Source organism: Mizuhopecten yessoensis, unplaced genomic scaffold (genome assembly GCF_002113885.1).
Source record: "Mizuhopecten yessoensis strain PY_sf001 unplaced genomic scaffold, ASM211388v2 scaffold1379, whole genome shotgun sequence".
Lineage (NCBI taxonomy): Eukaryota > Metazoa > Mollusca > Bivalvia > Pectinida > Pectinidae > Mizuhopecten > Mizuhopecten yessoensis.
This window is the reverse complement of record NW_018404017.1, coordinates 1623370-1651183: the sequence shown is the minus strand read 5'-3', so window position 1 is coordinate 1651183 and position 27814 is coordinate 1623370. Positions and strand designations below refer to the sequence as shown.

The 27814-nt window shown below is 34.1% G+C and overlaps 2 protein-coding genes across 2 annotated transcripts in view; one reads left to right on the top strand and one right to left on the bottom strand.

Moving 5' to 3' along the window:
- The window catches only part of LOC110460921 (COP9 signalosome complex subunit 7b-like), an 11781-nt gene extending 5916 nt beyond the window's left edge, over positions 1–5865 (top strand). Inside the window, exons 3-9 of the mRNA XM_021514141.1 lie at positions 371–446; positions 615–709; positions 1221–1280; positions 1962–2104; positions 2350–2455; positions 3205–3332; positions 4468–5865. Coding sequence (XP_021369816.1) covers positions 371–446; positions 615–709; positions 1221–1280; positions 1962–2104; positions 2350–2455; positions 3205–3332; positions 4468–4504 — 645 coding nt within the window. The 3' untranslated portion in view covers positions 4505–5865. The remainder of the gene's footprint in view (positions 1–370; positions 447–614; positions 710–1220; positions 1281–1961; positions 2105–2349; positions 2456–3204; positions 3333–4467) is intronic.
- Positions 5866–5955: 90 nt separating this feature from the next.
- On the bottom strand, positions 5956–24564 carry LOC110460914 (protein RCC2-like). The gene is made up of 11 exons (XM_021514130.1): positions 24278–24564; positions 22982–23072; positions 22293–22433; positions 21241–21372; positions 19808–19896; positions 18144–18258; positions 17508–17674; positions 15495–15675; positions 13129–13234; positions 12265–12337; positions 5956–11609 (listed from the first exon to the last, which is right to left on the bottom strand). The coding sequence occupies exons 1-11, from the start codon at positions 24434–24436 to the stop codon at positions 11436–11438; spliced, it is 1428 nt and encodes a 475-aa protein (XP_021369805.1). The 5' UTR covers positions 24437–24564; the 3' UTR covers positions 5956–11435.
- Between the last annotated feature and the right edge of the window lie 3250 nt (positions 24565–27814).

Sequence of the window (27814 nt, the reverse complement as noted above, 5' to 3'; positions counted from 1 at the left end):
TTGTAGGAATGATCGAATCATGGTCCTGACAAAGTGTTGTTATTTTTCGGGTCAATCAGAAATACAATTTGGCTGCCATAGCCGCTATTTTGCTACTAAGTTCTAATAGGCCGATCTCACTTAAAATTGGTCTAGGAATGATCAGCTCATGGTCCTGACAAAGTTAAGTTAACATTATACTATTTTTTACTCAAAATGGTACATATTTCAACAACAAAAATAAATACTGTAGACTCAGGTGACCGTTAAGGCCCATGGGCCTCTTGTATTTATCAACATGTGTGTTTGTATGTGAAACATATCTTTTTCATTTCAAACATTTTCACTTACCTTAAAATGCATCATATAACTTTTTTTTTAACCATTCTAGCTGTCAAGCGGTGCCAATGCTCCATACTTCAACTTACTGAATGTGTTTGCCTATGGAACCTACAAAGATTACAAAGGTGAGAATGTTTAACAAGGTTTTGTTCCATTCTGGTAAAAAAAAAGTAAAAAAAAACTATCTGGTGCCTGTGCAAAAATGAGCTTTGTTTTTATGTCAATACAATGTAAATTCACATAGATCTAACATTTGTAAATTATTGTTTAACATTTGGTGATGTTTTTTTCAGAGAATGCGTCCACCCTGCCAGAATTGACTCCCGTCCAGCTGACAAAACTACGACATCTCACTATTGTATCACTTGCTGCTAAGTCAAATTCAAAGGTGAAACTCATCATAATATTAGATAACTTTTTTATTTCCAACAACTAAACAATAGGGCATCTGTTTTCGATATCGTTATGTCTCCTACATTTTGTGCTAAACCATCAGTCACTTCATTTGTGAGATGTTTATTCTTGTGTAATCTATACAGATGTTGTTAAATATATATTCTAACATTCAGTGACAAAGACTTGCTATTAAATTCTGACATCCATTGGCTAAATTAAAACACATTAATCTAGTGACTTAATACCCACTAAGTTAAAAACTGGTGACATAGGACACAATTAATTAAGACTAAAGACTCATCACATTATAAAATCAGCACATTTCTAGATAAGATTCTGTAGGGGTCGTGAAGGACTTTGTTGTATTTAAATCCTATCTCGGTCTCCATTGGGCTCATTTTAGGTATGTTGTAACATTTAATTTCCCTTTAAATACATTTGTATGTCAGTGACATCATTACATACATCCTTTTTATCTCAATATGTATGTTCCTTGTGTACAGTGTATACCCTATGGAGAGCTACTCAAGGAACTGGATATCCCACACTTGAGGGCCTTAGAGGTAAGTACAGCACTTGCTGTTAAACACTTATACTTTGCATATAATTCATGTAAATTTGGAAGGAGATTCAATTGTGACTTATCATATATATCTACCAAAAATTTATTGAAACAGACTGAAAAGTGTATATTAATGTAAAACATATTGTAAATTTTATGTTTCTCTTGTAAAATTAAAATCCTTGTGATAATTTTATCAATTGTTTGTTAAATGTTAAGAGAAATATTTAAAGATGGATTGTTGTCTCTTATCTTAAGATTGCCAACTTTCATTTCATTAGGTCATTTTCTATAAACTTGACTTATCTGAGAAAGTCATTAATATACCATTGATAAAAACCAGATATGTCCAAATACAAATTTGTTAAGAGTTTTCTGGACATATGTTTAAGTTTCTGTTGAACAGTTATAGTTGAGGACAAGAGTTTGGTAATTAAAGCTAGACCAATGACATGTGTTTAACAGAATTACCTTGTACAGGAGTTCAAAATAAAATTTGAAATATATTCATTTCATGTTTTCTCCTAAATGATTTTAGAAATTAACAGTATTATCTGGTCATTCTAAAGCTGTTTATCTCAGAGAGAAGCAAAGAATGGATTAAATCTGTGTTCCAATGCATTCATAGATTAAACCACTAACATCAATACCAGTTATCTTTCGTTACTTTTAAATAAAACAGGATCTGATAATTGAGGTGATATACGCTGATATTATTCGAGGAAAACTGGACCAGAAAAACCAACATTTGGAAGTGGACTTTGCACTTGGGCGGGACATCCGACAGGAAGCGGTTCCGGAAATCATCAATGTCTTGCAGGACTGGTAGGTATATCTCCAAGGACTAACAAAATGGTGATGATCATGGAGCTGGATATATAGGCTCAAATGTGTTACTGTGTTGCACGGAATTTAAATCCCACAAGTTAAAAGTTACAGAAACAAAACTATCACAGTTTGATGCTAAAGAAGGAAACAAAATTATTGCAATGTTTAGACTTGGAATAGTACAAGTGTAAGGGATGTTTTAAATTTTGTACAAGTTTGTCAGATGTCTGATATTTTGACAGGTGTGACGGTTGTGAGGCAGTTTTGTCAGGAATCGAGACACAGATCTCGAAAGCCAACACAAACAAGGAGAACAACATAGCTATCAAACAGAAGATTGACCAGGAGGTAAAGTGACAACGTGTCCACCACCTATAGCTAATTAACACTATTCTCTCCTGTGATAAAAGTAATGTTTTCATAATTGGTCACTAATACTTTAATGGATTTTAATGTGTACTCCACTATAGCAAGATAATTATTATGATGTAAATAGATAGCTTTGTTGAATGGTTTACAAATTGACAGTTTCAACTTACATGTTGTGTAATGGCTGTTTGGGGAAGTTTCCTATATCAGTATTACAACTCTGTACTGATGTACCCGAGTATAATTGCCTGTATCACGTGTTCTTTGTTCACATCATCAATGTCTTAAATAATGAAGTTTATTTATATATCCTATTGTCAGGTGTCAAACATCATCAATGTCTAAAACAATGAAGTTTATTTATATATCCTATTGTCAGGTGTCAAACATCATCAATGTCTAAAACAATGAAGTTTATTTATATATCCTATTACCAGGTGTCAAAACATCATCAATGTGTAAAATAATGAAGTTTCTTTGAATATCCTATTGTCAGGTGTCAAACATTGTCAGTGTCTAAAATAATGAAGTTTCTTTGAATATCCTATTATCAGGTGTCAAACATCAGCAATGTCTTAGATTATGAAATTTCTTCGAATATCCTATTGTCAGGTGTCAAACATCATCAATGTCTAAAATAATGAAATTTCTTTGAATATCCTATTATCAGGTGTGAAACATTGTCAGTGTCTAAAATAATTAAGTTTCTTTGAATATCCTTTTGTCAGGTGTCAAACATTAAGAAAACTCTAAAGAACACCCAACAACAGGATACAGATGAACAAATGGTCACCGACAGTAGAGATGTAGCCATGACGTCTGACAAACCAAGCAAAAAGTCCAACAAGACAAAAGGGTATGGAATTAATGTTCTCAATTATCTGTTGTTGTATCTTAATCCTAATTATTGATTTTCTGAATATTTTGAGTACATAACACAGGCATAATTTCTTGATATTGAAATATTGACCTGAAATTGACCTGAATTTCATGTCAAATTCAGGTCATGTGAATACATTTTCATGTCAAATTCAGGTGATGTTCAGGTCTAATCGAGGTCAATTTTGACATGATATTGACTTTTTTGCTCTTTCGAAAATGACACAAAGGAACTTTGCCTATGAAGTGTTCATTGCTTAAAGCCTAAATGTAACTTCCCTAAATACATCTTTTTTTCAACAATGCAGACTATGTTGACTTTTTCATATAAAAATAGAACCTCACTCAAGTCATACATATCCTTCAGTCATTGGCAAAGTACAGGTATTGGATTTGATGTTGCTTCATTTGGAACCCTAGAGAACCAGATTCATATTACCAAGTGGTAATTTCAGACTCCAGATTGAGACTAGTGTGTGGTCAAATAAACCTAGAGGGGAAAGGATTTGTATGACATGTATTTGTGGTATATATGAAAGAGGAGATGAATTCAAATAGTGATTTACATGTTATATTGGTTATTCCATTGTCATTCCATTAGTTATTCCACTGTCGGATAAAGATTCAACCACGTAATTTCTGTCCCGTGTCAGATGTATATAACACTTACAATATCTTATTCCTGTTTGTTGTCAAGTAAAGATTTAACCATTAAGTTTAATTCAGGAGCTGCTAATTCAATGTAAATACCACCATGTTATGATTTTTTTTTCTGAGCAATATACAAATCTGGGAAAAAAAGGAATTATTTGATTTGATTATGGGGTAGGAATACTCAGAAATTTACATTATTACACAACAAAATATTTAAGATCAGTTTTGCAAAATATAACCTTTTTTTAAAATTTATTTGAGGTTTTGTAGATTACTTGAATTTCCTGCACAATTAGGTATAATTGTGTGTAAATTGATATTTAACAATTTAATGCAAACTCAAATATTGTATGAATAATATATTAACAAAGTGCAAGTCCTTCACAATGAAACGCAAACTTTAAAAGATGTTTTTACGTTGAACTAATTTTGTCTATCTTATTTGTTTTGTCTTTCAGCTTACGAGGAAGTTCTGGTAACAAGTTATGGAAGTGACAAAGATAGATTTGAGGATCATATCTGAAAAAACATGGAATACCAACTGTACAGAAAATAAGAGATTGTGAACATGGAAAATCGCCAATTTTCTATAATATGTAGCTTGTTTACAGGTACTATGTATTCTGTATATTGGTGACATTTAAGGTTGACTTGAGCAAGGCATGAAATGTTCATCATTTAGTGCTAATTTAATACCTAAAAGGAATGATGTACCTACCTTGACTGACCGTTCAGCTCCTGGAACTGTACAATGGCTGGAGATAAAGAATCATCTGGTAGTGACAAATATAGATGTAGGTACTGTGTACCAGGAAATGTTCGCCCTTCATCGGTAAAATACATAATTGCCCAGTATGAATTTCGCCCTTCACATTTAATTACCGTATGTACATGATGTTTATTGATGTTCTCTGTAAGAATAATTCCCTCAATAAATACGGAGAGAGAAAAAGGTGAAAATTGAACAGGTGAAAATTTCCTCGTATTCAGCAATTGATCTTAGTAGCTGGAGATTGTGTATAGTTGAACTTCCTTAATCCAGCCACCATTATATCTGGCTACCGCGGTATACCACTGTTCAGCCAGTATTTTATAGGACAAGTTGTCCCAGAAATTCTGCCACTTCAGCTCAAAAGAGTTGTCTGGATAATCAAGGATCATCAATATACCTGGCCCTGTGTTCATGAAACTGTTCTCATGCTCAAACTTGGATTCTGTGCTCAAGTCACATTTCTTGTTCCCGAGATCATTTAATAAAAACATCACATTCTGTTAATAAATAGTGAAGAATGCTGGAGAAACTAAATACCATTTCTATTTACACTTGACCTTATCACCGTGTAACATGATTTAGGCAAATAACAAGAAAGTCGGCTTGAGCACAAAATCCAAGCTTGAACATTGTTTCATGAATACGTGCCCTGGGGTACTGAAGATGTAGGAAGAGCGGTAAGGCAGTGAATAGTTGTCAACTTCAACCGCACACTTATATAATACAAGGTTATGCCTTGCTTCTTTACCATTTGGAAGTCAGTACAGTGCATAAAGTGCAAGAAAGTTTTATAAATATTGTAAGAAATAATATATTGTCAATTTTTCAAAGGTTGATTAATTCAAAGGGGAATGAACATGCATTTTTGAAATTTATATTTTAAGATCCACAGCAGATCGAAAAGTAATTATTTTGAAACCATTTCCAGAAGCTGGTTTAAGGCAAAGTTGCCAGGACACTTTATTCCAAAATTTTCTAGATGTATTTTTTTAAACAAAATAATTCTTAGGTACATCTACATATATTATCTTTCTGTGATGTCTATGTGATTTTTTATTGTCAAATAAATATGAAGAAAAAAAAAGTTTTAGAATCTTCTTTTACCAAGTGTTAACGATTAAATACAGTGTGCAGTAGAACACTATCAATTAAATGAAAACATCAAACACAAATCTTATCTGTAGAGACAGAGTTTATTGATATACTGAATCTGAAATCTAATTCAAAATTCAAGACAAAACATTTAATTGTAAATAAAATGGTCAAATTTCAAAGACATAATATGAGGTACTGTTTTTATGAGTTTGTACAATGTTGATTGTGAGGAGTTGCCATGGATACACACAACCTTCTCGCCCTCTTATCTCACAATAGCTTCTTCCTAGGACAGCCTATTGTTGACATTCAGGGATGAGTAAAGTGTACGCACTGTAAACTTGCAGAGAACATGATTATAATTTAAGTTATCATTAACGTCCTAAAATGTCTTTTTTCTAGTTTAAATTTCATATGTAAATCCATGTATAAGAATATGTATTATAAAAAGTAAAAAGATTGATTAAGAGTACATATCTTTGTTCAGTCTTATCACCAGCAACAGATCTTGCTTGTCTAGGAAGCAAGTTAATGGTGCATACACGATACCATTACCCCATTCCAACATAAACAGTAAATAAAACAGATTTCACATAGACATTTTTTGTAACTATGAAAATATTGCATTTTGTTCATGGTTTTGATGCAAACATGTAATTAACTACTGCACACCCATGATAAAACCTACCACAAAACTATATAAACAGAACAATATCAGAAGTATCACATTAAACACTAAGCAGTACCTGTCCAGGCTTTGTTCTTGTTGATACAATTCTAACCATATCCTGGCAAAAACTATTTTTTTTAAACTTGTTGGTTCAAAGTATTTGCAATTCAGTTACAGTGAACATGTTTTGATATACCTATGTAGTATTTTTATGACTAAACCAGTATTTGCAAGGTGCTTTAATTTTAACAGGGTGCATTTTTCTCATATTTATTTCTTAATGGGTACACCAATTTCTACTTATATTTTTTCACACCTGCACATTAAAACCATTTTTCATGTCTTTTTCCCCCCCACTTTCTAAAATAATTCATTTCAAATAATTTATAAGAATGTTATTTGTTCAAGGATATATATCAAATACATGCAGTTTAACATCCAATATTGTGTGGCATGGATTTCTAGACGAGAGGCAAGAGCAAACCTGTATTTTGGTGCTTCACACAATTTCTATATATATATACACAACTTTGAATGGCCATTTCCGACACCATTAATATATTTACACAGGTTTCTATTATAAGGAGCTTTTACAACACAATCACATCTTAATATCCATAAACAGAGTAAATCGTTTTCAAAAAAATTCTAATAAGTCATATATTTTGGACTCGGTTTAAGTATTGGTCAAATAATCAAGTAATGACGATATCAAAGGGAGATATTAAATAAATGCTATAAAATGTCTAATATTTTGCATTTCGTTGCAACAAGTAAAAAATTGTCAGAAATTTCTTTAAAAATTGCTTTGAAATAGCTCTATACTGTTGCAGTATTTTGTGACATGCAAATAATGTGCAAGAAAGCTTGGTAAACAACTGGAGCGCATAGTTATCATGTAGCATGATGTGTCGTCATAATAACTGGTCCCCAACAATACAATACAAACAATGTCATCCTGAAATCAGTGCATCTAGCTTATATCCACTCCCTTGCTTTGCTTTTGAAACTCTCCTCCTCAACTACCCATCAAATGCTCTTCATATTGATATCAAATTTTCAAGCATTTGAATCAAAGGCAAAATTGTAAAAACTAAAAAGAGTATTAGGGGGAAATACTGGCCTACTGGCTAGCCGGCTTGCTTTTCCAGTGATGCTGTTTAACCCAGGGACACGCTCACTGGTTCAGCTGCATCGAGCGTGGTCAGTAGTTGGATGGGTGACCGCCCGCACGTTAAATTAGGTGGCAGCGGTGGGATCATATATGGCCAGTTCCCTGTGGTTAGGGAAGGTGCATTGCCCGCATGTTACAAAATCAACATTCCATCTATCTGAGCTGATGCTTAGTGTCTAATAAATTTTTATTGGATAGGAAGCATGGCAGACCTTTGCTTTTGTACAAGAATTGATATTTTATACTTGTAATCCTTTAACAAGTTTGATCCTTTGATGGACATTAAAAGAATTGCACAATAGCGTAATGGTAAAATTGACTAGCTTTGGAGTAGGTGTTGCTCTTTTGTAATCTTAAGGACATGCATTAGTCAAGTGATTGGTCAGTTGTTTTTACCTGAAAACAAATCAAATTGCTAACCACATGCCTTTCATTTTTTCATGACATTTCCCAGGGGTGCACAGAACGTATCATATGTAACGGTAATCCTGGGATTTTATGGATTGAGAATATTGTGATGTCACATTTAGCCCATGATAACAGCTCTACACACAACCGTGCCAAAAAACATCAAAATTATAAAATCAATCGGTATTTGGTCATGTCAAGGCAAATAAATTGAAACAATTTATAATCTGTGAAAGTTATTCCAAAATAGGTATACAATAAACAACACATGGTACAAAGATATGTAAGGAGAAGACGTAAATGGATGGAATAGATGCTATTCTTGTAAACCTTCATCATAACACTTTATATTAATATTATTACCAAGATTAATTCATGAGGTAAAATTGGATATATAACAACAAATCAGAAGAGGAAAGTTTAAAAGGATTTGCCATTGTGTACTTGTGATAAGCACAGGGATATTTATAACCATGCCCCAATTTCATACAGATTTTAAACATGAAAATAAGCACTGTTTTACAGACAAATACTGGAACAGGTCTAGTACATAAGACAACCCCCTGAGGTTAAAGATGGTCCCCTTGAGGTTTTGACGGTCCCCTTGAGGTTATGGTCAGCCCCTGAGGTGAAGAGACAGTTTCCTGTACTTACTACAGGTAAATGACAATACCTACTATCAAACCTTGTTAAATCTGTTATAAAAAGTTGCAAATATTTAAAACTGGACGAAGTTTTCAACGACACAAATTATTTCATTTGCATTCTGAAATTCCAGAATTAATATTATCAACACACTCAATATACCAATAGTGTGTGTACTCTTTTCTAAGAAGATGAATTATGCATAGCTAGCCATGTATCATTTAAACACTTTTAAAAATCAAGCAAACTGAATCATGATACGAAAATCACAAAACATATTTCTTTAAAATTTCTTGTACAAGTATTAATTTATGGGCTAATGTTAACTTATTTTACATGAAAGAGTCTTTAATGAGGAGTCATTGTGCTTGATTATGCTATTAACTGAAATAATACAAAATGTATAGACATTTACTTTTTCACACTGTGATCTAGCTTATAAAGACATACTGTTGACAGTATGAGAATTTCAAATGTAATACAGTAAAGCAGGTTTTGTGGAAATGACATGAAAATGAAGCAATTTTATAATGGCTGTGAACATCTATAAGTACCATAGAAAGATGAATGAACAGACTTTGAAACTATAATTGTACACACAAATGAGTAACACTAACTTCATCAGCATTATCCATGAGGTAAAAGTTGTAATATCCATTACAGCTTTTACCGACATGTTATCATTCAAAAAAATGTATTTCATACATAAAATCAGATCTCTACTTCAAATATATACATATATAAGTTTGTACGATTCACAAATGAAAATCTCTGCAACTCATCACTTCTGTCAAAATGATCAACCTTACTGCAGTGTACACTATAACTCTAGACGGTAGATGAAAGCGGATCCATATGTTTACTGCGCTTGCCCGTTTTCTCATCCCCATACTCCTTAACGAGTATTGGTACTCCATCATCTCTCCTTTTCTGTTAAAAAAAAAATGTTTACCCCCTTCCCAATGTTTTTAAAGATTTAATATTTTATATCTGAACTTTTTCTGTATTCTGATTTTCACAAATATGCATAAATACCTTTCTCAGTTTCAAGCAAATGTGTTGAACATAACATTAGTACTTCATACAGCTAATACAGTAGATCTTGGTTATATTCCGAGAGAATTATTTCACATTCTTGTAAGACACATACTTCTACATGAAATAAATGTGTCATACAGTTATCAAGATTCTACAAACTGTTTCCTAAATTAATAAAAATTAAAATTCTCAAAAAGGCTTTAACTAGCCAAAAGTCTGAAAATTTCATTTCTGTTCAATTCACACCGTATGTTATGCTTCAGTGGTATTTGGTATAGGTGATGAAGGAAAATAGCTTGCATACAAATAATTTTGAAAATAGTGATTTAAATGAGACCACCCAAGTAGAGTGATATTTATAACAAGCACTATGAACATGCTGTGGTATACACAAAACATGTTTTCATTATATGGCTGCAACCATCTAACAAAAACTCAACGATACAGCAAAGAACATATCGAGATAAAACATAGAAAACAGCATAGCATCTTAAAACATCATAAATAACAAATATTCACTTTTCATATTAATAAGACGCAGATTTATTGCCTATGATAAGTTGAAGATGATTTATGAAAGTTTGATGTGGAAATTGATTGTATGATGATGAAAAGTTAAATCCTATTTTATTACGATAGAATGAACTGTTAATTTGCAAGGGACTTCCAAACTGACCAAACTACAGACATACAAATGGTGAAATGATTTGGTTTTGATTAAACCATTATATATACAATTATAAATCAACTACAAATTACTTTTCAAAAATTGTTTCCCCCTGAATACCATATACATCTGTAATGTATTTAGTTGTATTCTTGTGCATAATCTTTGCATCACTGTATCAAAACAAATTCTCTACAATTCCCGTCTCATAGTTTTTGATGTAAAGTGTATCAAAACATTTGTACTCGTAATTAGCTCTATCCAGTATCCATGGTTTGTACTCGTAATTAGCTCTATCCAGTATCCATGGTTTGCTTTCCAACCTTTATAAAGGCTATTAACCCTTTCACCCCTATGGAACTTCAGTAGACACACTATGCATTGATATGGATGAGTCCATCATGGTCTACAGCGGTGAAAGTGTTAATTCTATGCATTTAATCATTAATTGAAATTTACATACCCCTAAACAAAACAAAAGCCAACTGTTTTCCTGGATTAGCTTTTTGCACTTGTAAACAATTTTTTGAGCTGCGTTTTTTTTATCCATGACAACAACTGCCATGAATGTCATGGTTTTCAGTACTGATCATAGTAACCATAGAAACCATTGGATCAACCATGGACATAACATGCATTAACATCAGAAAATCTGTTTGCACAGCATTTCATAAGCTGTATGATACATTAAATGAACATCAAGTCGTAATGGAAATGTCCTCCCAATGATCAGATCATCCAGAATGTGAACAAAAAGATCAGCATTTTATAATAATTAAACACGGTATTTGTAGATTTAGAATCTAAACAAAACTTGTCATTTACCTGCAGTGTCACCTGTTTCAGCTGATAATTATTTATACAATTGGTATTTTACCTGATAAGACTACAGAGTACCCTTCTAAGACACTAACAAATACACAAATGTATAACTTCCTGGACAATACAGTCACAAAATCAAGGTTTGAAGATGGGTAGTTTGGCTATTTTTTCCTTTTCGCTGTCATCATCCTCACGGGCAATCATCAGCGTGTGGCCGTACCCACATGAGACAGAGTGGATGTACACATTGTCAAGGGTCTTCACTTCCTGTGGAGTGGTGGACGATTTTGGTTTGTTGTCCCCATAACCCTGAAAATAACAAATATACTGTGCATTTCTAAGAAGAAAATACATATATAGTAGGAGCATCATCGGTTATACCAAGATATTGAATTATATCTCAATTCCTTTCGGTGATCTCGATTCCATGGACTTGGTAAAACGGTGACAGGTGGTCCAGGGTTATTGTTCTATAGTTTACCTAAGTTTTTGTTTTTTTCCCGATATTTGGCAAAGCCATTAAATGTGCGTTTTTGAATATTCATTAGCTAATTATCTGAAGTATCGACAAAAGCATGTGGCTACATGCCTTAGCTTAAAAATAGGAGGGATTCTTAAAATTAGAAACACATTGTAACATTACATATTTTACCCTAAATTATCATGGGCTGTAAAACAATACAAATACATAACACCTATTCAGCTTTATTCTTAACCTTATAACTATGACCATTCAATTTTGGTTCTTATACAGTTTATTTCAATGTTTTGGTAATTCTGTATTAAAAATCTTCATATTAATTCTTCATGGTCCCCAACATGTACTGGACCAAAATGTGTTTTTCAGACTAGAAAATTTATCTAATAATTTCATTCCAACAAAAACTTAAAAACATTCTTCAGAAATCTTCAAAACAGACTTTTTTGGTTTGTTTGTTTCATCAATATAACAACGGCTACTTACTAATTCCCCGTAGGTTGGACTTGGTCCCCATGACACCAGGCTATCATCAGCTGCGACCACTATACTTTTGTTACTGAAAACAAAAATATCTTAAATTATCATTATTGATTTTGTTTTTTTATTTTTCCTGATTTTGGTAAGTACTTTCACCTAAAAGAAACACACATATATATATATATGATTTCGGTGTGTACTTAACCTTATTTTATTTATTTTTTCTTGACTATAAAATGGTTGCATGAAATCAACAACAAGCCAACCCTTCTGCTTTGATTGAAATGAAGGTAAACACAGTCTAGCCACAGAAATGGAGGTACTGTTAAATAGAAAATCTAACCCAAGTCAGTGAAGCCGAATGCTATTGGTATTTTATTTTCAACAGTAATGAAGTTACAATTTAATAACCCATCTCAATGGCAAAGTCTAACAAAAAAGCTATACTGATATATACCTATGTGAAAGACTATGTCTTTGTTGTGTAATTGTATTTTTTAAGATGACCTGTCGCCATTTTTTTCGTCTCTTAATAAAGCTTGTAATTAATATACAAACTAAGTCCGTAATAGCCCGAACATACTGTCCCTAAAGTAAGAAACAATCTGCTTGTAATAAAATCAATTTTGTGGCTCACCTCATGAACACATAGTTTCTTCATTTCATGATATCTAGCGTGAACTATATGCAAGTTAAATTTTCTTTGTCAAGATGTGGTCTATGGAAATTTTATCTAGGTCAATCAGAAATCTATATTAAATAGCCTCATTGACTGTGGTGTGTAAATTCTAAATTCTACATTAAAGTTTGATAAGTGGAAAGCATAATAAATATTTAGTATATGTTGAAAATGAGAACAGCTCCCCTTACCAACACCCGATGCTCCTTATCCTCCAGCCACTGAGGTCCTGTACCATTTTAGGATACATGGCCGCCTCACCGGTCGGCTTGGTCTGGCCCCACAGAAACAGGACACCTGTCAAAGGAATCCAGAAATTAAATCCAGGCCTTCTTTACTTATTGACACATGTGAAACGTGCATGTTTTCCCCGGCAAAAATCAAAAACAAAAGGGAAACAAAAGACTGAAAGTAGCTAGAATTCCAAGAGCGCATATGTCACCAGCCTTATCACGACAACATTGCAGATTCATACACTCGCCTACTGGTACACAAGTAAACACTCTTTTACTGATATATATATCAACACCAAAAATAAGATTTAACAAATGAACTGATCTGGAAACTACAAGTCTATCAGACAGAAGCTCCTCATTATTGCTGTATGATAAAACCTTGGTTCTAGCAATATATTCAGGGTTGTGTGTTCTTACAACGTTCAATACATGCTACAAATCTAAACACCACTTTTAAAGAAATGACGACCATTTATGGTAATTCTGCCAATCAGATTGCAGTACCTTCCAGTACTAAGGTACAGTACTACCGTGCTACATACTCTAAGTACAAACATTCCTTGCCATAGATCATTTGAAAGCAATAGCAAACAAAAATAAAATGAGCAGAGGCTTACATAGAACCAGGCTACCCCATAGATATATACAGGCTATTTTATGGTCGATTATGGGCCAATTCCCCTCCCCTATTTTAGTTAAAAGATTCCCCCCCACATGTAACTTAAATACTATCACATGAATATCTGTTATGGTTCTATTGTGCTTTTCTTTCCAATCTGTTTGATAACCAAGTGATATGTTTCATTTTCCCTGTGTTCATGTAATCACTGTCAATATTTTACGACACTGTTTATGGCTAGCCTTGTTTACAGTATATGATTCAAAGCATCTATAATGAACAGAGAGAACTAAAATTTAAAGATGTCATCCATGCTCCCCTTCACATTTCCCCCTATTTCAAAGAAAGGTACTAACTTTCTATTCCTGCATTAATCCCTGAACCCTCACTCACCAACTCCCTCCGAACCGACAAACAAAACAAAGTACAAGACAGAGTTTGTAATCAGTTTACTTGTTTGTATTCACAAGCTAATTTACATTAAAAGTGGTAAAGTCAGATGTCATCTTTGACATTACCTTTGACCCTTTAAGCTTCGAGTTTCCTGAACTACTTGTAATTCTAATGTTTAAAGGTACAGTTGTGTTTACATGTTCTAAAACACAGCTCGAGTTTCCTGAACTGCTTGTAATTCAAATGTTTAAAAGAACAGTTGTTTACATGTTCTAAAACACAGCTCGAGTTTCTCAAACTACTTGTAATTCAAATGTTTAAAAGAACAGTTGTTTACATGTTCTAAAAAAACAGCTTGAGTTTCCCAAACTACCTGTAATTCAAATGTTTAAAAGTACAGCTGTGTTTACATGTTCTAAAAAACAGCTTGAGTTTCCTGAACTATAAGTAATTCTAATGTTTAAAAGTACAGCTGTGTTTACATGTTCTAAAACACAGCTCGAGTTTCCTGAACTACAAGTAATTCTAATGTTTAAAGGTACAGCTGTGTTTACATGTTCTAAAACACAGCTCAAGTTTCCTGAACTACTTGTAATTCTAATGTTTAAAGGTACAGTTGTGTTTACATGTTCTAAAACACAGCTCGAGTTTCCTGAACTACTTGTAATTCTAATGTTTAAAAGTACAGCTGTGTTTACATGTTCTAAAACACATAAGAACACCCCACCCTAAAGGTACCCCCATGTTCATGTACACGTTCTTCAACAATATTATTATTATTATATTCTTAACGGCTCATTGACACATTTATAAGAGGTCATTAGGGCCAATACAGTAGACAAAACATATTAAAGGAAAAACATCAAACGAACGAAAAGGTAAAAGACAAAAGTCACTTGAATACATTGTAAAAGTGGCTATGATTTAGTTATAACTTTCTGAATAGACCAACAGTTTTTAGATAACATCTTTATTGATTAACATGACAGTATACACAGAATTTTTCTAACAAAGGCCCCACAATTTTCAGACTGTGAACCAAAGGCAGATATTTATGTTGTTAAGAACAGTGGTCACAAATGAAACCACTCTCGAGCTCCCTGTAATATTTTCAAATAGCTTTCAATTTAATATTGAAATGACATTTATTTATTTATTCAGTTTTGCCTTAAACTCAGGAACCCTATGATCTTGCAGTTCCAATACATCTTCAGATACATGTGTCCAAAAACTTGTAAATTGAAATGGAATATCTTAATCTATCTGTACCAGTCCTTAAGCAGACAAGGATAATGGAACAAGTTCTCACCTAGCTCATTGAGTCCAAAGCTGAACGTAGACCCAGAATACACCTGTACACAACCCCTGTTTGGACCTTCAAAGAACTTCAGCAAACGTGGTACCATTTCATCCTTTGGTTCAGCATGGCCGAGACGACCATATCCTCCAAATCCCCATGAAAACACCCTTTTCCTGGAATCGCGTATTGCCTGAAATAACAAAACCAAATACCATATTTGATGTAATAAGTTCTCAAACAAGTTTGTGACATTAGATTGCTTTTAATCAGACATATTTTCCACCATCAATGTACCTAATATATTGCCTAGATATTTATCGCCACAGTCCTTGAGGTCTCTAGATATTTATTCCACTTAAAAGCAATCTGATTAAAATCACGTTACATGGCCTCATTAACTTCGTACTACGCCTGAACATCTGAATGTGCTGCGGTCAGGGTAACGTTCAAGTGACCTTTAGATGAACCAATCAGAGGCGCGCTGGCAAAAGTTTGCCAGCGAATCGGAATATCATGGTTGATAGATAAATAGCGAGGGGTATCGACCTAACCAAAAAGATATCTTATCAAGTGTCGAACTTGATGTTACATATTATGGCGTAAATATAAACTAATAATCTGTCATGGATGTTCTTGTAGAAACTTTGAAGCAGGCCTTGACTTGGGGAATCGGTTGAAATTTATTGAACAATCATTGGTTACCATTGAAATACTTACTGATGATCAATTAATAATGGTTTTAAAGAAATACATCCAAGCTGTTGTTGTGATTACGCAATAAAAAAAAATATCATGGAAGGAGTACCTCCTTTTAAACACTGACCTGTAATTTAAAGTCAGAACTGGCCATGAGCTGGCTTGAAAGTTAAAGTCAGTGACGATGTCAACATAGCAGCAGAAAAGAAATATCAGAACAATGCTGCTTAACTCTTATAGTGTTATAATAATAATAATAATATAATAATTTGAGGTTCTTATATTTTTCTATGCCTCTTTATCACAACCAGTGTTTTTGTGGTCTAAATTTTTCTACAGCAAGTTCCTTCATGAATTCAGAAAATAAAGCATTATTTGGGAGTTTATTCCTCAAGTGTTTGGTCATTTTGGGAAAATAAGGCACATTTTAGGGAAACAGCCTGTATTCGGCAGTAAAACTGAGCAATTTTTTTTCCAGACAACCTAGTTAGTAGGTTGTCTCAAAGCGGCTCACAAATTATTATCCATATAGTTTAAAGGCCTTTGCAACTAGCCAATATCTTTCTCAACTCCCTGGGGAGCATACAGCCGGTGCTGCCATTTCGGTGCTCACAGCTAGCATTCAACAATCCTAGCACTGCCCAACCACGCACTCATTTACAGCTGAGAAGACTGGAACAAGCTGAGCAAAGTATCTTGTTCAAATTATAGATACAACACTTTGCCGTGACGTGACATGATTCACTACCCTTTATGGGTAGTTTCCCCTTCAGAAGAAATTTTCCCTGTTCTTTGAAATTCCCCCCTGTGTGCTTCAAAATTCGCCTATTTCAACAAGACGTTTTTTCTTCAAAATATTACCCCTAAATATGTTTTCTCTCAAGTTCAACAGTTAAAATGCATAATACTGCATATTTACATTTTCTCCACTTAATTTAAACAAAACTTCTACAATTTTAAGCTTAAAATTGTTTAAAAATTGAAATATACTGCACACATGTATGTCGGACAAAACATTCACCTTTTACCTTCATGATGCTAGAGCCCTGTATCAAAATTTTAATTTCCCCCAAATCTGAAAAAGGGTAATTTCCCCTAAAACCATGATTGATCCCTGCAACTCACAACCCTTCGGTCACAAGCCCGGCATCCTACCACTAGACTAGCCTGAAATCATGATTCACTCTACTGAAAACTCGATAATACCTACATACAATTATTCTGACTAAAAACGATCATGAATTCTGAGGCCAATTAATCAGTTAATTGGCTTGCTGACTAAAAGTCGACAAAGTTGATTAATGGGAACATCACTACTTGACTCACTGCATGATTTGTGCCACAGCTCATGTCCCGCACTTCAACATCTGTTACCGGTACAATATGGCCCTCTCTAGTCTTCTCAATGAACACATTCACTTTTCTGGGGACAAGTTCACATTTAAATGATAATTTTGTGCTTGTTACGAAATATTTCCCATCGGTATTGTGACCTGAAATAACAAATCAATTCACAGTTAATTTCAATGCATTTAACTTGTAAGGATTTCAAACCAATGATAAATTGACATAAAAGTCATGTGTCCTATTATCATAGAATTTTGAAAGGAATCATAGAATTTCTGGAAATACTTTAATTTAACATTGTGGGACCTACACTTGAAAAGGAACCATGAACACAAATTGTAGATTGATCACTATTACACCATATGTAAACTTACTATCAGGCCTAAATGCCTTCGTTCCATGCTACATTATCAAAAAAATAATTCCCGCTGATAGCACCCAATCTTGTTTTAACTTACTTATAATACTAAGCTGACCCAACTCTTGGAAACCAAACGACTAGTGGTTCACTTTGATATCACACAAACTTGTCCAGACTTACCTAGCTGACCCAACTCTGGGAAACCAAAGGAATAGTGGTTCACTTTGATATCACACAAACTTGTCCAAACTTACCTAGCTGACCAAATTCTGGGCAACCAAAGGAGTAGAGGTTGCCTCTGATGTCACAAATCATGCTAAACTCTGCTCCACATGACACCTTTCTAATTGGAGGTCCTTTGTAAGATATCTACAATAAAAATACAGTTCTTATTACTAGTATGTTACATGTTTTTTCAAAAGACAAGAATATTTTTCAGTTTTAGATTTGCTCTCTAAGGCGAATAATGAGAACAGAAATTATTTAGGAAACTTCATACTGCCGGAGACAAAAGGTGCAAGCAAAGACGAATTTCAATATCACCATTTGATTTTTAAGCTGTATCGAGTTGTCCTGATGTCAATTCATAAAAAAATCTGAAGATTTACTTCAGAAACCAATATTTTTGCTCTACAAACTCTAGATCAAAATTTCTTTTAGGAGAAGTTGCTTAAACCCCATATTTTTTTCTTTATCATTTAACAATTGGCTTTAGCAAACTCAATGACAAATTTAACATTCTTCTACTTTATTATTTTTAATTAACAGAGTCAATACTCTTTATCAACACCACAAATCCTTTTCTTTCCCTGTTTTCTTTTTACCAATATAATAACTTAATCTAGAGATGATAGAATCAGAAGTCATATAAATCAGAAAATTCAAATGTATCTTATGTATTTAACTAAATCATAAAACATCCGAGTTTTAGTTCATCAACCTGGTCTAAACCTGACATGATCCTCTCCATTCAGTTCTTTAGTGTTTCCCAAAGAAATAGACATCATTCACACCTCTGAAAGGACACCATGACCTATATTGCGGAGATCGGCAAACTTGGACTGAACTTTTCAAAACTGATAAAATGTCTTCCTTTAGACAATTCATCGTGATAAGATCTTTCCACAAGATTGTTTTAAAATGTTTGTGTTGATAATTATTGTACATTTCATGTGGAAATCATAAACTTTTTTATTTACCAAACACTTTGACAAAATGATCTAACAAAGGGTCATTTTCTGTCCCCAAGATCTCTGAACAAAATCACATTGAGGTGGCTATGCCATATTGCATCTTGATTAAATCAGAGGCTGGGATTTTGATTTGACAAATTGTTTTCTGTCATAATATTTTCGCACTAATTTCTTTTTCACAATAAGTAATCAAAATTCGGAAACGGCAGGAAAATGTGATCGGTAGCGTTAGCAGATTTCAGTAATAAAGGTCAAAGGAAACCACAACAGGTGAACGTCATGAAAATGACCATCATGCTTTATTGTGGCCACACGACCTAGGTATTTACAGGTGTTTAAGATCATCCCACATTATTAATTTCTTCCCATCATACAGATTTACTTCACCTCATGAGTCATTTTCAAACTTACTACACAGAAACTATAAAGGGGATTATTTCTACTTCCAGATTATTCCCATTTTTAGGCCTATATTACCACCTCTGATCCAATGTTGTTTTTCATTGGATGAAAAGAAAACAACCTGAACAGTTCAATTAAGGATTACATTTAAATTACTCTTGATTCAAAAACATCAAAAAGAAAACAACCTTAGGATTTATCATTGAACATATTCATGCCTATATCGAACCCTGGGGAATCTATGAAGCTACTTTGGTACAAGAATTTTTATGTTAACGTTTGATGCTCAAGAGAGAATTCCTTTGAGATTCTGTTTGACCTACCCGTGTTGGATTGGTTATATTTCCGCTCTGGTGGCCCAACCCTAGCTGTCCCATCTTATTGTCACCACAGGCATACACCACACCTTTGTCTACAAACAGCCATAACATTATAGCAAATAAATTCCAGTAATGAAGAGATAAATTCTAGTGCATCTGTGATTTTAAGGACTTTATTACAGCTACACACATCAATCAACATGAAATAAAATCCCAGTCCCATTTGTTTTCAATTTTTTGCATATCGTAAATTTGTGGGTATAGTGTGCACTCGGGTATAGTTGACATGATCGATAACCTCGTGTATTATTTCAATATTATGAAGCATCATAAAAATTGTGTATTCTGCTTTTATTTACTTCCTTCAAGTAGATTTGAAGGGGATGTGTTGAATGTCCACGCTTCTAGTATAAACATATTTTTTATAATCCCTTTACGGTCAAATCAGTCTGTAGTTCTAACAGTACAGTGGGGCTTCACACCACGGCACATGTTGAGGATACTCCAACAATGTTAGAGGTTTTACACGGCGAAAAACTTTTGACAGGCGCCGCGTAACCTCTAACTGCCCATAGCTGATTTTCTCGATGCTGACTATCACATTTTCAAAGTTCGTTAACCACTTATGTGAGTTTTTCAAGCCGATTTTGTTCCGTCCGGATTTCGGGCGGAAACTGCATCAAAGAACTAGTGCTTCGGAAATGAGAGGTCGCAGTCGGCAAAATCATATCCGATTGAAAAAGGCCGACCAGCAGCCTCTCGTGTTATGGGAGTAATGTTGAGGAGTGATAACAACACGGTCCCTCGATCGCGACTGCAAGTAATTTCAATCAATTTGCAGTAGAGCTATTGTTAATCGGTCATCACTGAAGAGTGTTAGCTAATTACTGCATTGTAATTTGTATTAACCGTGGTGATGATAAGTGTCAATAACGTGACCAGTTAATGTTTGTCGCCAAATCAGCACTCATGACCACAGATTACCGATTTTAATCATTTAAGACTAAGAGAAGGTAAAAATTGTGTTGCCAAAAAATTTCATTCTTTGTTGTTATTTTAATCTTCAATCTTATCATATATGACCGACGACTAAAATAAAATTATTTGAAGGGAGGTAATCCAATATGGCGAACCAGAAACTTGAGAACGATAAACCAAAAATGACTTGTTCCTGTGTATAGTGTGCACCCCCTTTTTGACATGACAATATAAATACCCAAAAAAGTGTGCACTATACGCGCAAATTTACGGTATTTTATTAGATACATCCATTGGCCAAGTCCTTTGGTTAAAATACATGTATATTAGTGAATGTTAGATTAAGAAAATAATTATCCATAGGCAATAAAATTTAAATAAAAAATGCCCTCCCCATACAAACTGAGAAATGCCTGACCTTGTTCATCAATAACATGTAAATCAACCACATTACTCACCTGTGAGAAATAAAGTGTGGTTCTTTCCACAAGATGCATCTACGATGTTGACCCCATCAAGACAGGGGATGGGAGTGGGCACATCTTTACGTAAGCAGTCGCCTTGCCCTAGCTGTCCCATGTCATTTCTGCCTACAGACACAATAACACTCAAAATGTTATCACTTACACAAATCAATAAAACATTCACATGACCATACGTTAAATATAATACTGATCATGTTTCTACTTTTGGATCGCAAATAATTAGGGTAGGTTGACAAAACTAAACTTTTCAAGTCTGTGACATGATCATACATGCATTTCGTATAACTGAAGAATGAAGATGATTGTTTTTCTTTTGTAAAAAAGGTTGTATTCAAATGGCTTCAGGGTAAACTGAGTCTCCTTGACCCCTTCATGTTTGAGTTTTCTTTTAATTTTACATAGAGTGGTCCCTCTTAATTTTGATATGGAGTAAAAATAGGCCCACTACTCTCAAATTCAAGGATTTTCCCTGTGAATAATGATTTTTTGTTTTCCATTCACAATATGCATGTAACACATGTAGTTTAAAGTCAGATTGACTAACTTAACTAAATAGATGGTATCATCCTTCTGTATTTAATTTACAAACAAGACCAAGGTTTCTTTTCTCCAAATGTAGATTGAAGAAAATGGGAAATCTTGGATTTTTGTTTTTTATTAGTCTCGTCTAATCATATGCTGTTACAAATTCTAGGAAAAACTTATAGAAATATAAAACTCATAAAACCTAATAACAGACCAAGACAAAAAAGCATGAAAAAAGTCTAGAACTTCGCAAGTGAAAGTAATTTGCAGTCCATGAACATTTTTTTCATACTGGAATAATGATATTTGTACGAGTCCTAGACATGATTTAAAAAATGGTGAGGAGTCCTTCTTCTGATAGATGTAGGGACTGGAGTTCTCGAAAAAAGGGCGAGTCCAACAGGAAACATGGGTCAAGTACTCAAATATCCGTGTTCCAATTATCACTGTAGGACTGCTTCCAATCAAAACTCATATCACGAACAATTTTAGAAACTTACCAAATGTCATGGCCTTGCCGTCTGCAGTTATAACTACACTGTGACAGGCTGTGGACCCGGATACCACTGTTCTCACTCTGGTTCCGATCATGTTGTCCATTCTGTGAGGGCCCCATAGGTTTGGTCCTCCTCCATTTTTAGCTAAAATATGAAGCCATTCAGTATGTTTCTAAACAATTATGCTTTCTTCTTATTTTACCAGCACATTGAACTTGTCTTTACAATCGAAAAAATATTGTATCATTAAGACTGGATTTACTATATCAAACAATTACAGCATTATATCAATTATAATTAACTTTACCACAATTTATAAAACCCTTGATTCATTTGATAGATATATCGATCTAATATACACACTCTTTTCCAATTTCAAGGAAAGTAAATCTGCATGAAAAGGAACATGGCAAAAAAGTCACATAAACACTTCCCTAAAAGTAATCCAACAGACTTATTTTTTTCAGTTTTCCCACCCAAAACATTGTTGTAAAATCAGTAATCTACAAATTTGCAGCAACAGAAATTGAGAATGAAGTTTATACTCTTTATTTCAAGTGTTCAACATTATCATCAAAATCTATAAAAAATAGTTAAGAAAAAAACAACAACAATCGCATTATAATTATTACATGGGAATATCAGTGTAGAAGACTGTATATACCCTGTAATGACTTAAACACGTCACAAACCATTCTTTGGAAGCTGTTTTCGTCCAATGAGATCCCAGTTTGTTCCACCACACAGAAGAAGTTCTCCACTCAGCATGGAACCCTCCAGTGTCTAAATAGTGAAATATTTATTGAAATATAAAATTTATAAATCCATATAATAAATATTACATATTGCTTGTTATCAAGAAAATGTAAAAGAAATGAAATGTGTGGCAAGTTTAATTGTACATAGCAGTTCTGACATTTGTGTGTGTCCTTTTAAGCACAATAATAATATATTTTGTTAAAGTTGATGTGCAGATTGTAACAAAACGATTTATTTTAAATATATTGCTTTATACATACAATATTGATCAACGGGTCATATAAACTTGTTTATTATCCAGTTTTGAGGACAAGAAAACATTTTCAACATGTCTAGAAATTGAAATGTCAAAATCACTGAAAATATAGGTGTTTTTTTTAGTTTTCTGGCCTGTCTACATTGAAGTCATCAAGCACTCTTAAAATGTCACACAAAAAAACATTTTGGGGGAAATGCTGATGAATATATATATATATATGGATATTGGATACCACAAGAGCTAAATATACAAATTTAAATTACTATTTAGAACATTTTCAGGCCATGTACACCATTCAGGGTAGCGTATCAGGTACTTCCAAATTCAACAATAGTAACACTGTTACAACGAGTAAAACAACTATGTACTATCTGAACTACAGTAGACCAAATATGAAGAAGTTCCCTACTATATATGGGAGCCTTTGACCCCAAAGACAAACATTAATTACACAAACATCCAAAATAAATTATTGTCAGTTGATATTTTTTCAGACATTATCTTTCAAAATCAATATTGTCATCATGTTTATATTTAACCCAAACACCACGTGACACTGATCGTGTAAACATATTCTGTCAAATCGAGTAAATGACATGTCGTCCATTTTACCTATCTATAATTAGTGTACTACTACAACGTTAACACCATCACATGTAAATATACTGCGTCATAAACCGGTTATCACCTTTTTCTTAGATGACAATATCCTACTGAAATGAATAATTGCTATAATAAATCAAGACAAGGACAAACAAAAACATGGGGGTAACATAACAAAGAGTCAGTGCTTTGTTGTGGATTCGATCTTTATGAAAGGAAGCAATCACATCAGTCATTATAGATATATTCACTGTCGATCAGCTGATCACAGCACTGTACCGGTACTTTATTTGTGTGTTGATATTGCGATAATGTGTTATTTTAATGAGTTTCGATCATTTGTATGTGACAGCAGCTACAAACTCACAACGTCTGGATATTCTCCGACCACTTCAGCAGAACCATTGTTCTCTGCATCTTCTCCTGCATCGTCGTCAAAATCATCGTCTGAATCGTTGTTCTTCTTCTTCTTACGCTTAACTGCGAGGTTGACATCGCTATCCGGGTTTCGCTTCTTTGGAGGCATAGCAATACTTCTTTGTGGGACCCTTTTTTACTCAGTTTTCTTTGTAGTTTCCGCTGTTTTTGGAGTTTCTCTTAGATCAGTTTCAATTATATTTTCAATTCCCGCGATTTCGCGTGCCTCACGCGAGACCTTTGGCGCGAAGAAGTTGTAACGCCTCTTCTGATTGGATAGCTAGATATTCCAGACAGTCAAAGGTCATTCTGGAGAAGCATCGATTTTCATGTAGGCCTACATTACTCAACAGTAGAATATCAAGAAAAAATATCGATCGTCTTTTATAGAAGGAATAACTTAAAGCAGCAATACAAGTTCAACATACATGCCATACAATCTACAGTACATCAGATCGATTTAGCAATGCGTTACTCGCAGTCCTGACACAGTTTAAAAGCGGTGCAGTTTACCGACAACGGGCTGCTGAACAGTAACTGTACAAAGGCCTATTCAGTGATTATCGACCTACAAATGTATGTGCATTGTTTAAAAAAATGACATTATTTAACGCATTGAAACGTTGCGATTGTAATAGTTGAAAATTGATTTTCTGATCATTTGAAAAAAACATTATATATTTTTTAATATGAAATATGTTATTTAAACTATGAAAGGACTTTAATTATATTAAAATATTTAATCGTTAATTAAGTAGTATTAATTTCTAATATATACATTTTTAAATGTCATTTGGCCTTGCCATACCCCAGCCTCGAGATTTTCTCCAAATAAAAGGAAAATTGTAACGTAGTTAATTGCATCGTTGTAAAATAGATGATTTGCCGACATATGCAGAACCTGTTTCATACAATAAGATACATTATGGTTACAGGCAGACACTTAGCCTTTATATCCATATCTTAATATATTTTTAACGTATTTAGAAAATTGTTATTTCCTGAGATATCTTTATGGCCGGCCAAATGATTGTATTTCAGTTCAAGATTTTTTCCAATAAGTATCAAGATCAATTTCGTAGTCCTTAATCGTTGGCGATGTAATAACATATTCGGGGAGACTGTCCAGATTCAACCCTAAAGCTAAATGAATATCAGGCTTGCAATGTTTTTCCTGATTTTCTGTGCAAGTCCTCTTGTTCTAGATGACGTATCTGACTCGAAGATTCCTTTGTTACCTTCTGGTCATGTTGGTTGTTCATTATTTTAAAAACATTTATGATGTCGCCTCTCAATCTCCGGTATGCCAGAGTTTGAATACCTATCCGTTTCAAGCGCTCTGGGTATGGTTACTCTTCCAAACCTGGTAATAGTTTCGTGGCTCTTCTTTGTACCTTTTATATGCATTCAATGTCCTTTATTTTAAGTGGACTCCATACACTGGCTACATATTCTAGATGAGGTCTTACTAATGTATTGAAAACAAATTTGAAAGAAATCCGATCCAAATAAACGAACGATCTCCTAATGAGTCCCAATATGCTGTTTGCTTTATTTACTGCTTCCTGTATACGAGCCGAGAAATTTAAGTTTCCCGTCTACCAACACCCCTATGTCCTTTTCTTGTGAGATATTTTCTAGATTTATCCTTCCTTCCCGAGATCCCGTCATGTGTAGTACTGCCTTCTGCCTTTCCCGCTTATTGTAAGTACTTTACATTGTTGTGGGTGGAATTTTAACAGACACTTATCGGACCATATTTGTAATTTGTTGAAATCTTCCTGAAGTAATTTCCATTCTTCGTTACCTTTTATATCCCTGAATATTTTGGTATCATTTGCAAATAAAAATGATTTAGATTTTGTATTGTCTGGCAAGTCATTGATGTAAATGACAAACAAGATCGACCCTAGTACGCTTCCCTGGGGGTTCCGCTGACTGCTGGATATTATTTGGAGGCCGTTCCGGCTATTCCTCCTCGATATCCAGGGGTTACGCTCGCTTTCGCTCATACACCCCTGGAATATGTCATAGCTAAATTGAATTAGGCTCGGTGTGCACCATCTTGTTGATGAGACAAGAAGACTAGTTCGACCCTTTGATATACATCAAAAGAATCTCGCGGTCACGTAACGGTAAAAATTGACAGGATTTGAAGTCGGGCGTCTCTCCTTTGTAATTTTCAAAGGACAGGTATCAGCCTAGCGATCGGTCAGTATTTTTTTTACCCGAGACCAATCAAACAGCTATCTCCGTGCCTTCAATTTTGCTATGACATATTCCATGGGTGCAGAGAGCGAAAGTGAGCGTAACCCCTGGATATCGAGGCTGTTAATTACCTATTACACGCTGATTTCTATTACTCAAACAGTCTTCAATCCATGTTACAACTGGATAACTTAAACCATAGCTTCGAAGTTTTCCTATTAATCTTTAGTTTGGGACCTTGTCGAAGGCATTCACGAAATCCATGTACACTACGTCTATTTCTCCGCCTTTGTCCAATATTTCAGTCCAATCTTCTAGAACCATAGCTGCAGCACCGTTGAACGTTTTGAGATGAATCCAAATTGTTTATTACTGAACAGGTTGTTTCTCTCTATATGTGTAACAACGGAATCGCGTATTACCCTTTCCATTGTTTTATCTACGATACTTGTACGGCTCACTGGTCAGTTTGCTTATTTCATTACTTTTGGGTGCATCTGGTCAGGGCCCTGTGATTTATTTACATTTAGTCTTGATAATAATGTGCAGACAATTTCTTTAGTACAGTTTGGCGTTTCAAATGTATTTTCACATATAAATTCATTCAATGTTGGAATTTCACCTGGTGGCTCTTCTGTTAACACGCTGCTGAAAAACTCAGCTAGTATGTCAGCTCTATCCTTATCATTTCAGCCATTTTTGAAATGTCTCCAATTATAAGCCTTTCCAGTCCGAACACCAGTTTTAACTTTTCTTTTAGAGTTGATGTATATCCAAAAGCACTTGGGGTTCTCTTTAACGTTTTCGGCTATTGTCTTTTCCATTTCTCGTCTTGATTTCCTTACCAGGATCTAAACCTGATTTCTTAATTTAGTGTATTCGCTGTATTTTATATCGCATCTTGTCTCCATGTACCTTTGCCAAGCCCTGTGCTTCTTGTTGATTTTTTGTCTTACTTCTTCTGTTAGTGGGAGATATCCTTTGTCGATCCCGTTCCCTCTTTTAGATTTTGGAATATGTTTATCAATACTTGCGCGAACTAATCCTAAAAAAATACAGTACATTGTGTCTGGGTTTAATTCCGCTTTAATTCTATAATATTTTTGTTTGTGGTAATTCGGGCGATACACTGCATTATCAGATTTGCAGTTATAGCAGATACATTTATATTTCAGAACGAAGTGGTCACTGTGACTTTCAAAGATAAGTTCTTTCACCATTTCTTCTTTATTTGTTACCAACATGTCCAGTACAGCTTGTTCATAGCCTGTCCTCTAGT

What these genes read in the sequence shown, in the direction of transcription:
- LOC110460914 (XM_021514130.1), bottom strand. Translation starts at nt 24,436, where the DNA reads ATGCCTCCAAAGAAGCGAAACCCGGATAGCGATGTCAACCTCGCAGTT. An exon ending in TCGGAGAATATCCAGACGTT is followed by an intron (nt 23,073 to 24,277) that starts GTGAGTTTGTAG and finishes TTCACTATTTAG; the next exon opens with ACACTGGAGGGTTCCATGCT. An exon ending in AAAACAGCTTCCAAAGAATG is followed by an intron (nt 22,434 to 22,981) that starts GTTTGTGACGTG and finishes TTCATATTTTAG; the next exon opens with CTAAAAATGGAGGAGGACCA.